The 16,590-nt window shown below is 43.7% G+C and overlaps 1 protein-coding gene and 1 long non-coding RNA gene across 4 annotated transcripts in view; both read left to right on the top strand.

Annotated features, from left to right (window-relative positions):
* The window catches only part of MSRB3 (methionine sulfoxide reductase B3), a 166,013-nt gene extending 162,548 nt beyond the window's left edge, over positions 1-3,465 (top strand). For all 3 annotated transcript variants that reach the window (XR_004351935.1, XM_032647041.1, XM_032647042.1), the window contains one exon: positions 318-3,465. Coding sequence is in view for 2 of the 3 variants with exons in the window: in XM_032647041.1 (XP_032502932.1) it covers positions 318-482 (165 nt within the window). In the remaining variant the exon portion in view is untranslated. The remainder of the gene's footprint in view (positions 1-317) is intronic.
* Positions 3,466-12,675: 9,210 nt separating this feature from the next.
* The window catches only part of LOC116761263, a 91,623-nt gene continuing 87,708 nt past the window's right edge, over positions 12,676-16,590 (top strand). Inside the window, exons 1-2 of the long non-coding RNA XR_004351930.1 lie at positions 12,676-12,712; positions 16,449-16,590. The exon at positions 16,449-16,590 is cut by the window's right edge and continues 49 nt beyond it. This is a non-coding gene — a long non-coding RNA (uncharacterized LOC116761263). The remainder of the gene's footprint in view (positions 12,713-16,448) is intronic.

Genomic DNA, 16,590 nt, shown 5'->3' with positions numbered 1-16,590 from the left:
AGTGCCAGAGGTCCAGATCAACTCAATTCATAAAACTACTGCAGTCATTTTTCAGCTGGCTGAGTGGCTTCACAGATCAGAAGATACAGTGGCTCCTAAATGATTTCTGATATGCACAATTCTAGTGCTTTTTATTCTCAGCACGTGGTGCAAAACCTGCCAGAAACCATCTTTGCAGCTATTGACAGGCAGATTAGAAATCATCCATGATGGCTTCCATCATTTCTCTATAGGCCGGTCATCCATTTAAACTGCTGTTCCCCTCAAAGCCGGCTTTGTAGATGCTGTTGACTTAACATTTTGCCCTTCTCTTGCAGTGCGGTGCTCACCTCGGGCACATTTTTGACGACGGACCTCGTCCAACTGGCAAAAGATACTGCATAAACTCTGCGTCCTTGTCTTTCACACCTGCAGAGATCAGCGACGCCAGTGGGGACAGCGCAGGGGGCAGCCCGGCCCAGGGCGACAAGACAGAGCTGTAGAGGAGTTGATGGAAACAAGTGTACTTAATGCACAGCTTATTAAAACTAATTCGAGAGCGTCTATCTCAGATATATTTTTTCAAAAATAGAAGAGCAATTTTATGCTATTGATATTTTTCTTCCTTTGCTTAAACAGAGGCCCTGGCCATCAATGCATTTTGCTATCGACTAGATCGGGAACTGTTTGTAACTTTAGTGAACCTCAGAGGTAGCTTTGTGAAACTTCTTCACGAGCCACTTACATAGCATTTGGCATTACTTTCTTCGCCTACATAGCTTCTTTCGATTTTTTTTTTCTCCTTGCTTAATAGGCAGAAGGTGCTTGGTCTTCAGACATGAAAATCAAGATCTCCTCTGCAGTGCGGAGACCAGGGCTCGGTGGGGCAGGGTGTTGAGACCTGCGAGACACACGGCCTGGAGGCATTTGTGCAGATCCACCTAAGATAAGGGTGGAGCGATGTCTTGTGAGACTTCTCAGCTTTGTGGAAAGTTTGGGCTGAGGTCCTTTATTCTCCCGAAAAGGGTGTGAAGGTCTAAAGTCTTTCCTTATGTTAAATTGTTGCCAGATCTGAGGGGGCACACTGAGTGTTGTGGCAGAGAAGCAAACATTACCTCATGGTTAGGCCTTTATTTTATTTTTATTTTTCGTTGAAAACATTGGAATGTAAGATAACCGTAAAATGTTGATCCCTGTTTTGTCCAAAATTCACAAAGAAGAGCACCTGCCATTGCCTTCTGTAAGTCTGTCCCTCCACACCTCATACCAGCTGTGGCTGGAAGGGCATTTTGGTGAATTCCCTGTGTAAAGTAAAATACTGGGGACAGCACACTTCATCAAGGCAGCAGAAGTAAGAGAGAGCAGAGAAGGTTGAGGAGGAAGCCTGGATACTAGATGTCCAGTGCTCTGAAGAGCAAGTAAGGAACAGAGCCCAGAGGGGAGGGCAGGGGACCTGTGCACGGGGCAAGGTGACCTCTGGAAGGACATTGGGGCTTAAAATAGAAACAGCCAGGAGCTCACATCCCACCCTTGACACTAATCTCCTGTGTGACGAGGGACAAGCTGTCTAGCCTCTCCATGCCTATTCTTTATGTATAAACACGACTTAGAATATTTGCAAAATAATTGACACTCTCAGGGGAAAATTACTATATTGCTATACAATGAAGATCAGTGTTGTAAAATTAAACTGATCTGGTTCTAATTGCCTCAAAGGCCGAAGCCCAGGCATTTGAAATGGAAAGAAGCAGAGAGGAGGGTGACTTAGCTGATTGGTATGGAAACAGTTGGGCCAAGAGCCAGAAATTTTTCTCTGTAGCAGTATGGCTGGTTTTACTCTAAGAAGCTCCGCTCAGTTGCCGTACCACATTTAGTCTGGTGGGATGGATGTCCCACCATCCATACGGTGGGATTGTGCACCGTAAGGTTTCTACAGCTCTGAGCAGTGGTGAAAGTATGGTTTATGACTGATATATGTTGTGTTTGTAGCCTTGAATGCTAATCCTGAAGTGTAATTTTTTAAAAAATAATTCTTTTGTAAATCTTTGATAGCTTATGAATACTGACATCTTTCCTTATAAGCACCAAGACGAAAATAAGGAAGAGGAACACCTGACAATCTTAAAGAAATAATGAGAAACTAAAATGAAAAGTTGTGATCAATTGATGTCAACGTGGTCACGTCCACATCCTTCTGTGTCTCTCAAAACACCTCCTGGTGAGGCTCTTCATTGTCATGTGGGCCACAACTTTGAGATTCCAGATGCACTATGCTCTTCTTCCCTCGGGTCCCAGATGTGTCACCTCAGGCCCTGGGGTCACTCTGGAATTCGCAAGTTTCACTCCCCTCTAGAAGTGAGACGTTGAATTTAAGACCCTTGCAGCCTCGGTGTCCAGACTATCCTAGAAGTCTTTCCCGACCTCACCAAAGGAGTCCCAACATTTCCCAGAGACCCAAGGACCCCTAAAGAAGTGGGTCTCCCAGGACATTCCTGTCCCAGTGTGCGGTCCATCCTTCGGGGGCTCACATGGCTCCTGCTCTAGGCGGTGGCCTGCTGCGGGGTCTGCTGGACACGAGCTACAGTGTTGGGGTAGACAAGGAAGATAAACGGGGGCTTCTCCCTCTCCCCAGAGACTCTGGATTCTCACTGTTCCTCCAGTTTTATTGTGGGGCTTAACATTCCCCTCAAAAAGCTCCTCTTCTAATGCTTAGTCTTCGTTCAAGGAAAGCCAGTTTTTCTTCTACCACATTTTCCAACATCAACTTTAAGAAAAATGCAACATCCATGGCAGAAAGCAAGTGGGTGTATGCATCCTGTGGTTGAATTTCAGATTGCTTTTGAGTTTAAGTGGTATCGAATTTCAGTATATTTCTGTCTTATGTTAAAGAAATATATTACTAAAACGTAAGTGAGCAATAATGTCAGCTGTCGAGCACTAGATTTATTTTTGCAGGATATGGAGTGCAATGAACTGAGTCAATATGGCGAGGTGTATGTGATCTGTGGGAGTTATGCCATTTAACATGGGAAACGCATGGGACTTTCCCTCTCTGCACTCCAGCCCTCACTGTGCCGTTAGGAGACGCAGGTTTCTTTGCTGGTGTGTAAAAAAGTACGTCCATACACTCATGTGGAATGGATCTGAAGAAAGCAACAGTACGTATTGTATTAGAGAACATTTCTATGTGTTTGAACTTTTCACTTTATAGATGAATTTAATCTCTTAATGTAAATGACATAGCGATTTGAAAGCCTCTCCATGTTAATTGAATTGAAAATGCCTTGCTTTAAATATGGAATATGATGCAAGGGATTAGCATTTGTTCTGAAGGTCAAATACTACTTTTGCCTTAGATAGCTTTGTAAGAATTTTTCTCCAAGCAATTCAAAACTTTTGAAAAATGACATGGAATTTTCATTATAAACCCTTTTCCTATGTCTATTGTATACAGAGATTATGTAATAAAATCTCTTTATAAAAATGTTTTCCTCTCTGATTCCTAAAGACTTCTCTTATTTTTAGCACAGATGCAGAGACCATCCACTGGAGTTTGCCATAGGCTGCTCTGTTTACCTCCTTACCCAGCTGACGTGTCTGTAGTTTGTACAGAGGGCCTTTTATCTGGTGTGGACTTTATAAGCTGGAGCTCTGACAGTGGGTCTAGTCCGACTCCCCATACCCCAGGCCCCAGGAGAGGCCTCCTGGGATATGAAAGGTTGGAGGGAAGGGAAACATTTACAGAATTACTCTACTTTCACCTCATCTCAGCAGAATCTTCAGCAGCTTGTGTATGTTTTTGTGCTTAAGACATGGACTTTGGCAAGTTGCATCATGATAACGCTATAGGTGAGAATGCAGGAATGATACCATGCTGATGCCTAGGCTTAGGCTTCTGTTAAATAATTTGACAGGAGACATACTGTTGTCAAGGACTCGTCTCTAGGGAAACACGTTATGGGTTCGCCATCGCTCCCAGATGATTCACCTTTAAATATCTCTAACAGAAGAGTTTCGGTATAGTATTATTTGTTATTGAAATTTTTTAGTTTCATATTTTGGTTCATTTTGTTGATTTGTTTACTTTGGGAGGAGAAATGAGGTGATGAGGACTTTTGTTTCTCAGCCACTTCTTTAAGTCATATTCCTGGGATCCTAAAATTCACAGGCCAGCAACTTCATGTAGTGTACCTTAGAACAGTGCCTTCTCAAAGTGTGGTCCCCAGACGGCGGCATCAGCATCACCTGCAAACTTGCTCCAAATATAAGTTTTCTTAAGCTTAATGCCTCAGAAATTCTGGGGTAGGGCCTTATCGATTTATGTTTTAGCAGCCCTCTTTGTGATTCTGGTGTTTGTTCAACTTTGAGAACCACTGTCTTGGAACTTTCCGTGAGAAAATTTCAGTTAGCATTAATTCTAAAAGCATTTCTATCTGACCCTCCAGAATGGTTTATTTTGTCATCACTGGTCGTCTTTCTGTAGAAGTGGGTCCGTTTTCCCAAAGCTTCATGCCTTTCAGCTATTCCTGTCCTTCCTTGCCCATTTGCCTTGTTCTAGAAGACTTACTTGGTTCTCATCAAGCAGTACCACCTTAGCTCCTGTTTGCATTTATGGGTTGACCTTGGGCTGCCCTGTGGTGCTCGCCATACCTTTCTAGAACTGCAGGATGTCCAAGGCAGGGTTCATCTCAGCAATTCCAAGAACTAGAGAACATTTCACTGCATAAATTTACATAATGACCTTTCCCATTTCTTTCATTTCCTTACACATCATCATCATCACCATCATCATCAATTTTTTTTAACCTATTAGGAGATTTTTACAGAGGTGCCATGTATCCAAATCATGACTCTTTTTTGTCAGAAAACTGCCATCATTACCCAGATCGTAACAATGAAATGACTTCTAGAAGATGCTAGTATTAAAAAAAGCCTTGGGACAGGCTTACAAGCATCCTGTACTGACTTCTTACCAGTGTTTGTTGTGTATTACATAACTGATAGAAATTTAACCATTTTGATGTAGGACCTGAAAAAATGCCACATGCCATAAAAGAATAGTCTAGAAAGAACTCTTCCCATCCAATATCTCCCAGAGGCCAGCCTTGTCCTGGACCAACCTGGAAAGGGATTGGCCAAAGATGATTATAGGTTCTACACCAAGCAGCTCTATAAATCTGTCATGCCAGTAAGGGGCTTTTATGGAACCATGATAGGATAAGGCCATAGTGACCGGAGATTTAGGAACCAAATCAGATCCTCGGGCCTACCTGAGATTTTCGCCAACTTTTAGGTTGGTTACAGAATCACACTATATTGTCAGATTATGGATGCCAGAGAACCTCATTCTTACTTCAAGGTTTTCAATTCCCCTCCCTGCAGTGTCTCCCAGCAAACATACACTCACCCTTATCATCTGGACTGGGCAGGACCCCAACAGATTTTCAGGAATAAAGAGCAGGACAAGCCAATTAGTAATTTTTAAGTACTTAACCTCAGCACTGTACTGACAAGTTAAGGGAGTAGAAAGGTGTAGTAACAACTAGAAAGCAAAGTAAGAGTGTTTTGTGCAGGTCTCAGCCTATCAGTGGTAATGTTATTGGCTGGAAATGCCTGGAGCCACTTACCTGGGCCCTGGTGTGCTTCCCACAGACATCTCCCTTTTCCCAACCAACGTTACCACTGGCCAGACCCTTGTGGTTATTATTATGGTTGCAAGACGCCGTCAGCAATAATCACCTGGAAACTTTAACAAGTGTATTACTTACAAGCCCTGGAGCATATCAGGCACACCCCAGGACACACAGTGGGGCTGCAGGTAGAGAGAGAGAGAGCATGGGCCTGGGGTTCTGCCTTTATTGGGGTTGAGGGTGGAACCCGAGGGCTTCACGGGCTCACTCTTTATTGGCACCTTTAAAACATAAGAGCTGGAATTCAAAGCTGGAAGAAGAAAGAAAAAACAAGTGGCCGGCCAGTTATCTAAATCAACCAGGATCTCTAAAGCAAAGGAGCCTCAAGGGGGGTAGGGGTGGGGAGGGAGAGTGCATGTGTTTATTCAAGACAGCCCTCTTTGAAGTGGATGCCTTAGCAATGGAAGCTTAAGTTAGGCATTTGCATCACAAAATAAAAGCCAACTGTCAGGGCTTATATTACAATCCACCCTGTGATGCCAAGGCATCATAGTCAGTGATGAGGACACTGATGGCCTAGATAGCTGATATGCTAAAAGTCAGGTATAGGGCATGCTGTAAACAGAAATTGCACATGTAAATAGGATTATAGTAGCAAAAAACATAACAATTGTACAGGCAGCAGTCTGAAATCCTGTAGGCACGCATTGTCCTAAACTCGAAAGGCCCAGCCATGAAAATAGGTCAGTGATTTCAGGGACCCTGGGAATCTGTTCAAAGATTTAGTAAGATCGTGGAATATTTAAACAACTTGGGCCATCTGGTGTAAATAGGTTTGAACCTGTCCTGAGTTGGTAGATTGCTCCATATCTCATTGAACCAGTCTCTGAGTCCTGAGAATAGTTCAGCTCAGTTAAAGGGCTGTGTCTTATTTCAGAAAGCAGTGTGGCAGGTGGGTTCCCCAAGTGAGGCCCATGTGGTGCAGGTATTTGGATCAGGTATTTAATAAGAGGCATTTCTATGGAAACAAACAAACAAACAAAACACACAAAAGTTGGAGTTGATTGGAGCAGATTATAATCCCAGTTACTGAGTTCTGAAAGCAGTTGGTCAAGAAGACGTCCAGATGGTGAGCTCGAAGCGTCTTCAGAGGATGTGAGGGGAGACAGTGGCAATCTGATAGATCTTCCTGTCTTGCAGTTTGAATGTCTCTGGTGGTTTTTTGAGTGTCCCACATAACAATAGACACGAAGACTGTCCACACATGAGTGAGGTGACTTCTCTGAAGTTGATATAAAGTTGTCCCACTTTAGCTTGTATGGCTCTGGGTAAAGAAGCCATGCAAGCTAAACAGCCAATTTTAGTTCTCAATGATTCCAAGTCAGTAGGGTGGAGAGAAATTGGAAACATTAGTTTGGAGAGTTCCAGCCAGATATTCGAAGAAACAAGAAGAATTCATTATCCAGTCCAGTTTATAGGTAGAAAGAAAAAACCTGAAAGACAATTAACAGAACTAGAATCTAATATCCACAAGTATGTATTATGTTTCTATTGAAACATAATTTTTCTCTCTACAATCATCTCCATTTCTATCAAAGATAACCACAGTAAGACTAATTTGTTTGCAAATTCAGTCTAGTTTCAATAAACTTGGCCTGATTATTTACATAAGTACAGCAAGCATAGTGATTGACCATATAGGCTCTTTTAAGTTTGTTTTGTTAGAGTCATATATAAGAAATCTGAGCCTGAACTTTTAAAATCCTCTCTAGGCTAGGAAACAAAGTCCAAAACTTGCCATCAACTTTGCCTGCAGTATCTAGAGATTTGGATGAATTCCTCTCCTCTCGAGTTTCCCCCAAATATTCTGAAGTTCCTGTACCTGCCAGGAAGTAACCTGCCTTACTCACCTGGTAACCCCTACTGGGAGCCATGTAAACAAGGTACCAGGCCAATTTTTCCAAGGGGCTTTATTGGCTCCATAAAGTCAACCTTCATTCCTTAAAGCTGTCTGGTCATATGTGAGTCTATGCGTTTCTCTTTCAAATATGACATTCTAGTCAAAGCCTTGGTAATATAATCAATGGTTCCAATTGTGTCCTGTTACAAGGAAAACAGATTCTTATTGACATGCCCTTTGTTAAAGATCTGAGAGTTCATTATAATACAGTTGTCAAGGAAATCTGATTATTTCTGTAACAAACAACATTTTAAGATGATAACTGGAATTATTACTGATACCATTACCTATCACATTTTTTAGGAATTTCATATAATTTCTGGAACACTTATATTAATAACATATATCTATACAAGGATATCCATAAAGATGGTTTAGCATTGTCTCCTATTTGACAATGCTTCCCATGTAATTTAACATAGCAAATAAGCCCAATTATTATAATGTCTCACTTTTTATAAGGAGAGAGAATAAATCTTTTGAGATGTTCCAGGGGTCCTCTGTAAAATCCCGAAGTTACTTCCAGGTCAAAAAAAGTCACTTAAAATTTGATTTTGGGAAGTTTGTCAAAAATATCAAAAGGTTGTGGACACTTGACTAAACAGGATCACAGTCATTATGAAACAATACTTAATTATCTACTTAACCAAAAGGACAAAAAATATTAAAGACAATATTACAGTTACAGCAGGTTACATAGTCGTGAGCAAAACTAAGTTCTTTTAATATTGAGAAGATTCAGTTTTCTAAAGTAACAGAAGACCTCATTAAGATAACATGAAGACAGGAAATTTTTCATAAAACACAAAATCTTTGCTTTCTAGCCAGATTACTTAAAAGGTAAAGAAAAACATTTCACAATATCTTGTTAAGTGCAATAGTTCAAGAAAGCTTTCTACTTTTAGCAGATGAAAGAAAAATGTTTTAGTTTTACATAAGTGCACTATTGATACCAAAGCTTATTTTTTAAAACCTTAAAAAAAATTCGTTCCATTTTAGCTATCTTGACTACACAAAATAAAATTCTCCCTCTCTCTTTTTTCCCAACTTTCTATACCATTTTTTCCTTTGTTTTCCTCTTTCTCATTCTAAAATAAACAGTTTTACTTTTAAGACAAATTTACTTTCTTTTTCCTTAAAAAATATATCTCCATACTTCATACCTTTTCTTGCCAAAAACACATCCTACTTTCCTTGCATACAGGGTTGTATCTCTCATTATTTCTAGCAGCTTTAATTACATATGTTAATTAGAATTCTTAACCCTTAGAAACTTTAATTTCTAGCTAAAACTAAGAAGGAAGCAATTGTGAACTGTTACATCAGCGTTCTTTACATTGGTAAATTTATGAATGCATTTCATAATTTCTAGTAACACACATTACCTCATAGCACAATTTTTCAATGTGGCAGAAGCCAAGTTTACTAACAGACCCAAATATCTTTGGTTCCTCTGTAATAAGAGGTCAAGAGTAAATAAACTTAGACTTGGTTAGCAATTAATGTTTTAGTATTTTGTCTTATTTGGAAATGATCTAGACATTCAGTGAATTCCCATCATTAAACTTAGCAAAACTCTGAAGTTTCAAGTTATCAAAGAGATTTGGGAAACTATTTTCTTTTTAAAGTGTTTTTTTTAAATTAATTAATTAATTAATTTTTGGCTGCGTTGGGTCTTTGTTGCCACACGGGGTTTCTCTAGTTGCAGCGAGTGGGTGCTACTCTTCGTTGCGGTGCGCGGGCTTCTCATTGCCGTGGCTTCCCTTGCTGCTGAGCATGGCCCCTAGGTGCGCGGGCTTCAGTAGTTGTGGCATGCGGGCTCAGTAGTTGCTCCACGGCACGTGGGATCATCCCAGACCGGGGCTCGAACCCATGTCCCCTGTATTGGCAGGTGGATTCTTAACCACCGTGCCACCAGAGAAGTTCCTCTGGGAAACTATTTTTAAGTAGAAATCCCATAACACATAATTATTGCTAAAAAGTTGACCTACACTCTTATTCCAATTACATATATCTAAATTATTTTCTCCCAACAATGATGTTTAGACTATCAAGGAACTTTTATTAGACAGTAGCCAAAGTCAGCCATCATGCCAAGCTACTTTTCTTGCTGACAAATTTTGTGTCAACATGAATTTGTTTGACAAGTAAACCCAGGTAGAATAAAAGTTGTTTATCTGAATTATATTTAATGCTGACAACTCTGAAGAAATACCTATTTTAATTAAACCAAACATAAATTAGATTTATCAAAGATTATTCCAGATCACGTGAACTTGAAAAACATTTGTGTTAGTCTCTATATTTCTGAGTTTCAGGAATACTCAATTCAGAATGCTTATTTTTAAGCCAATTAAGCAGAGCTCTTTTACAAAGTAATTTTGGCAACGTCATCTGCAGGTAGAAAGAAAAAAAATCACATAACTATACATCCATAGACATACATAAACATGCAGGCAGATACGAGACACTGTAACTTCTGTTCCAAGATTTTAGCCATGAATCAGGCACGATATAAAACTCACTAGTTTATAAATAATAGTTGAATACAAATTGGCAGATGGAACAATTTAAGGTTAACTGCTGCAGTGGCTAAAGCTTTATACTAACATTTGTGGAGAAGACTTTTAAGATTTATATTTGTCCTTGACAAGTAAGCTTAAGGAGGCTGTGGACTAGACGTTGGGCAAGAGAGTTTTTATAGCATTTTGTATTTTAAAAGATCTCCTTCTACTTGTCCCAAATCTTGTCCACGTTGCTTCAGTCTCAGGAGTTTGTGGGAGAGAGTTTTAGTCACCTCCTGAGGTGTTTACATTTCAAAGACATGGTAAGATATATATCTTCAAGAGACAAAGAATGTAAGTTTTATCCTAGGAGTTTTAGTGCCTTTTGGATGGTTATGGCAGTTCCAATAAAATGTAGTAAAGCTGTCCTGTAATTAGGTAGAGTCCTCTGTGAATATAATTCTCTGGACTCAAGGTCAAGTGGGACCTCCTCACGGTTGGAAGCAAAGAGGGGCTCATTTGGGTCACTGTGGTCACGAAAATGATAAACACATCGGCCCATGCCAGTTTTGCCCAGCAACTTAACGTTTTCCATTAACCGTGAGCCTCGGCAATGATCACTGATGGGAGGATGGGCCCAGCACCAGGCAATAAATATCCAAGTGAGGAGAGGAAAGACCTTGGTACAGACATCATTGGCTCTAGGGCCTTTGCCTTCCCATTTCTCTCTTTCTCCTCCCTAGAGGCCTCGCTAGTCCTGTCAGCTTTTCCGCAGTCAGCACAGACACCTCGTGCGGCGTGGCTTCTTGCTGGACCTCCTCCCCCGGTCTCGCAAGGCGCCCTGGGAAGGAGCGCGGAAGCTCCAGAGCCCTTTGCAAACTCGCGCGGCCTTTGCGAGTGCGCGCCTGACTGAGCTCTGGAGCCTCGCGATAGCTCCTGCAGGTATGTTTATCTGAAAAGGAGCCGGGAGCTGACGCCATCAGCGGGTGCCCGTCTAGTTCCGGCCTCCTTAGAAAAGTGACACGCTACAAGGTGGGAGCGCGCGCGTCTCCGGTTTCACTGTGACACGGGGTGGTGGCCTCCGCGTGTGATGAGCTAGAGTGAAGGCCTCCCTGCTTCCCGCGGAGATTTCCGGGACGCCCTTCTCCCGACCTCGGCTGCCCCGGCCCAGCGGCTCCACAGCCCGTTCTGCTGCGGTAGCACAGGTGCTTTGGGTACCTCTTTTTTTTTTTCAACATCGTTATTGGAGTATAATTGCTCTGCAGTGGTGGGTTAGCTTATGCTGTATAACAAAGTGAATCAGCTATACGTATACATATATCCCCATATCTCCTCCCTCTTTTTTTTTTTTTTTTTTGCGGTACGTGGGCCTCTCACTGTTGTGGCCTCTCCCGTTGCGGAGCACAGGCTCCGGACGCACAGGCTCAGCGGCCAAGGCTCACGGGCCCAGCCACTCCGCGGCGTGTGAGATCTTCCTAGACCGGGGCACGAACCTGTGTCCCCTGCATCGGCAGGCGGACTCTCAACCACTGTGCATCAGCAGGCAGACTCTCAACCACTGCGCCACCAGGGAAGCCCTCTCCTCCCTCTTGCATCTCCCTCCCACCCCTCTAGGTGGTCATAAAGCACCGAGCTGATCTCCCTGTGCTATGCAGCTGCTTCCCACTAGCTATCTATTTTACGTTTGGTAGTGTATATATGTCCATGCCACTCTCTCACTTCGTCCCAGCTTACCCTTCCCCCTCCCCGGGTCCTCAAGTCCATTCTGTACACCTGCGTCTTTATTGCTGCCCTGCCCTAAGGTTCTTAAAAACCATTTTTTTTTTTTTTTTTTAGATTCCATATATATGTGTTAGCATATGGTATTTGTTTTTCTCTTTCTGACTTACTTCACTCTGGATGACAGACTGTAGGTCCATCCACCTTACTACAAGTAACTCAGTTTCATTTCTTTTTATGGCTGAGTAATATTCCATTGTATATATGTGCCACACTTTCTTTATCCATTCATCTGTCCGTGGACACTTAGGTTGCTTCCATGTCCTGGCTATTGTAAATAGAGCTGCAGTGAACACTGTGGCACATGACTTTTTGAATTATGGTTTTCTCAGGGTATATGCCCAGTAGTGGGATTGCTGGGTCGTAAGGTAGGTCTATTTTTAGGGTTTTTTGTTTTTTGTTTTTTGTTTTTTTGCTGTACGCGGGTCTCTCACTGTTGTGGCATCTCCCGTTGCGGAGCACAGGTACCGGACGCGCAGGCTCAGCGGCCATGGCTCACGGGCCCAGCCGCTCCACGGCATGTGGGATCTTCCCGGACCGGGGCACGAACCCGTGTCCCCTGCATCGGCAGGCGGACTCTCAACCACTGCGCCACTAGGGAAGCCCTATTTGTAGTTTTTTAAGGAACCTCCATACTGTTCTCCATAGTGGCTGTAGCAATTTACATTCCCCCCAACAGCGCAGGAAGGTTCCCTTTCCTCCACACCCTCTCCAGCATTTATTGTTTGTAGACTTTTTGATGATGGCCATTCTGACTGGTGTGAGGTGATAACGGTTTTCCACTCTTCTCAGTCTGTCCCCGAAAGTGCCGCGTTGAAGAGTGTCCGCTCATCCTCGTGGGAACTGGGACACGTTGAAAGGTGAGGACATGCCCCTGGCCTGCTCTTCACGGTGACGTCCGACGGTGGCCACAGCCAGAAGCAGGTCACAGAGCAGGAAGCGCAGCAGGCAGCCCTTGCTGTGAGTGAAGCTAGGGGACATCGGGGGTGAGCGCGTGTCCCTGTCCATAAGCAGCTGGCTGGTGGGGGAACTGAGGTGCAGACCCAGCAGAAACGCTAGTTGCGAGGATAACCGAGCTGCCTGTGAACCGGGTCAGAACCAGAGTCCCAGGGAGCTGCACCGCTGGTCTCTTTAGAGAACGTTCGAATGCCGAGAGCCCCTCTGGACTGGCAGAAGGTAGACCTTTGTGACGTGGCTTCTGGCCGGGTCTGGAGGATGCTTTTAACCCAGTACTGGAACTCAGGTGCCTTCACTCGCATAAAGAAATCGTTGCTTGGAAGACACCTTGCCGAGCTGAACCCCTCTCCGGGTGGAAGTCAGGGTTCCCCAGAGCCCCAGGGGGACAAACACAGCTTCGGTGTCTGTTTATGCCCCAGCAGCCCTCGCCGGCTCTGGATCCCACAGTCAGCTTCTATCCTCCCTCCTACTAGGATTGAGGGGACAGGAGGTGACAGGGCTGTGCCACGCCCCAGCGCTGTTTGGCTTTGTTTGAGCAACACAGGCAGCACCTCATGCAGGTCGGCGGGGCCTTGCATACTTTTCCTAAGAGGTGCTGCAGATAGAAGAGCCTTTTGACCTTGCACTGTTGGGGAAGGGAGTGGGGGAGTGCACAGGGGGAAGACGAGCCCACCTTGAATATCACGAAAGCACAGAAGAGCCGGAGGGAGCTAAGAGGTCAGGGTGCAGGGGGCTGGAGGTCAGGGCGCAAGGGGCTCAGGACATGTGGTATTTTGGAGGAAACGAGCACATAGCCTGGATGGATCTTTAATATAGTTATGGATTTTAGGGTCTTTAGAGATACTGGCCAGCTGATGCATTTTGACAGCTATGAGTAACAAACAATTCAGAGCCCGTGGCAAACAAATAAGAAACCCGCAATAGCCAATTAGCTGCATAAAGAAAGGTTTGAATTTCAGTCAGGTAGAGTTTCTGATCCCAGCTTCCACTTTGATTTTCTCCCACCACCTTAATCTTACATGTTGTTACTGGAAATATTGATGGATGACATTCCTGCTAGCCCTCTAGTAGGTGGCTGCTCTCCTCCAGGGTGTTCCAATGGATGTCTGCAGGATTGGGATCTGTATCCACTAGTGCAACATGCACAGGGTCTGTGGGAAAAGCTTCTAGGCCTCTGGAGTGTAATACCAGAGCCTTGGCACGTTTGTGTGCCCCAGCACTGGGCAACACTCAAGAGACTTCCATGGGGTTTTTGCATTTATCAAGGAGCTGGTGTAGCTCCTCAGGGTTCTCAGGAGGCACTGGCTCTAGATATTCAGAACATTTGCATTTGTCCATTAAGTTTTTAGCAACATGGTGCCAAGGACCATGATATCCCACTGGGCCAGGAGACGAAGAATTACAGCAGTGAATAAAGCAGTGGCACAGAGACCACAGGCCTCTTGTATTTTCCCTCTGGTGGTGCCACTAGTTTCCACTTGCAAGACTATTTGTCTTCTGGGTTAGAACAATCTGGGAACAACCCACTGACTCAGTGGTTGCAGGTAGAGATCTCCTGTCCTCCTTACTTAATGAAATCCTTTCCTCAAGCCTTTAGCCCAGAGCATTTCCTTTGTCCGTGACAATAGTCTTGTGATCCACCCTCCTTAGCCCTCTTGGTTTTGAGGCATGGAGAACACTTATGGACATTAATAGTCAATTAAGGCCTTTATAATTACTAGTCTAATCATCTTGTCGGACTGTATGGCCTTGATCACGCTAGTCTGGGGAGGTTGTTGGATTATTATGGCAGCCGTGATCTTTGGGGTTGGATAGCACAGGCAACACTTGACAGAGGTAATATGCAAAAGCACATGGCAGCACGACAGACCCCCACCAAGTGGTGGTCCTTTCCCAGATGGTGTTACTCACCTGAGTTAGGTGGTTAGTAAGCAAGTTGCAGGTAAAGGGCATTTCCCTTGGTTACTTAACAAGGGCAATCATGCAGTCCTGCCCACTATGACAATTGTTGTGTGCCAGTCTCAGACTGTTGATAGTAAGAGAGTAATGCTATTGGCTGGAGATGCCTGGAGCCACTCACCTGGGCCCCAGTGAGCTTCCCACAGACATCTCCCTTTTCCAAACCAACGTTACCACTGGCCAGACCCTTGTGGTTCTTATTATGGTTGCAAGACGCCCTCAGCAATAACCACCCAGCAACTTGGAAGAAAAACAGTGTATTACTTACAAGCCCTGGAGCATACCAGGCACACCCCAGGACACACAGGGGGGCTGCAGGTAGAGAGAGAGTGAGCATGGACCTGGGGTTCTGCTTTTACTGGGGTTGAGGGTGGAACCCTGGGGCTTCATGGGCTCACTCTTTATTGGTGAGTTTAAAACCTAAGAGCTGGAATTTAAAGCGTGGGAAAAGAGAAAAAGAAAAAGTGGCTCAAGTGGCCAGTTATCTAAATCAACCAAGATCCCTAAAACAAAGCATCTTCCTGATGGGGGTCGAGGAGGTGCATGTGTCCTGACTCCTTATCTTGTCTTTTGGCTGCACTGTGTTTGTTCGAGATAGACTTCCTTCCAGTGCAGTGGATGCCTTGGCAATTGAAGCTTATGTCAAGCACTTGCATTAGAAAAAGAAGAGCCAATTGTCAGGGTATAAACTACAGAGAGGTTGTATACGTTAGCACAGGAGAGAATCCTAAGAGTTAAGATGAGCTTGCCTGAAGCTTTATTCCCAAGGCCTTTGATCTCACCATGGGACTTCTTTTTACCTTAATGATACTGTATATTGAGCAACCTCTGTAAGTTAGGCACTTGATCCATTATCTCTAGTATGAGGTAGGTAGTCTTATCCCCATTTTACAGATGGTGGAGCTGATGCTCAGAGCAGTTAAGGTAAGTTACAGAGCTAGTACATAGTCAAGCTCAAATTGAAATCCAAGTTTGTTCAAGGCTTCTAAGGCTGTGCTCCCTAGTCAGCACTGAACTGCCTCTGCTGTAGACCCTGGCCATGCGGGTAGTGTTCAGTTCAATAAGGCAGGTGTTAGTTACATGAGGGAGAAAATGTGGTTATATCATTTCTTATTTATTTCAAATTAATTGTAATTTGCCCTTCCAAAATATATTCTGCTGCGTGACTGCTTTATCTCAGAGAGGGCTAAACAGCATTGTACACCTTAATTTTTTACACTTCACTGATGGAGAATTTCTTTTTTTTCTCTTAATACTCCAAATAATGTCTAACTACCACAGAAAGAAATAAGCCACTTTCTGGATCCATATGGAAAAAAGGAAGAATAGAGGTGACACTAAAGATGCATTTGATCAAACTATTTCATTTCTGACATTGCTGATCTACTTAATCTCTCCTCATCTAGAAAGGTGTAGAGCCTGGAGCAGGGGGGTGGAGATGGGATGTCCTTACCCATGTCACTAAGTCAGTGAGACTCTGCAGTTGGAGACTGAAGGAGGGGGACAGATTCCAGAGGGCTCTAACCACACCCAGAGCAGGTCTGCAGGGCATATGATGGACCTATCCCAAGAAGTGACGGAATCAAGAGGTTTGTTTGTTTGATTGCAATTCATGACAGATTGATAACTGCAAAGGCATTCAAACTTGGTGTTTCGCCCCCCTTCTCTTTAACACTACAGCTTGTAAGGCGAGTCAGGCATCTGGTGTTTGTTAGATGGCTGCGTTGCATCATCCTTTGATTGCTGGGGAACATCTCCCAGCATTGGTACGATTGGAGAGAAGACTATGGGGCACAAAATGGCCTCATCCGGTTTATATCTT

This window comes from Phocoena sinus, chromosome 10 (genome assembly GCF_008692025.1).
Source record: "Phocoena sinus isolate mPhoSin1 chromosome 10, mPhoSin1.pri, whole genome shotgun sequence".
Classification (NCBI taxonomy): Eukaryota; Metazoa; Chordata; class Mammalia; order Artiodactyla; family Phocoenidae; genus Phocoena; species Phocoena sinus.
Note: the sequence above shows the minus strand (reverse complement) of the source record. Positions and strands in the feature narration are given on the sequence as shown.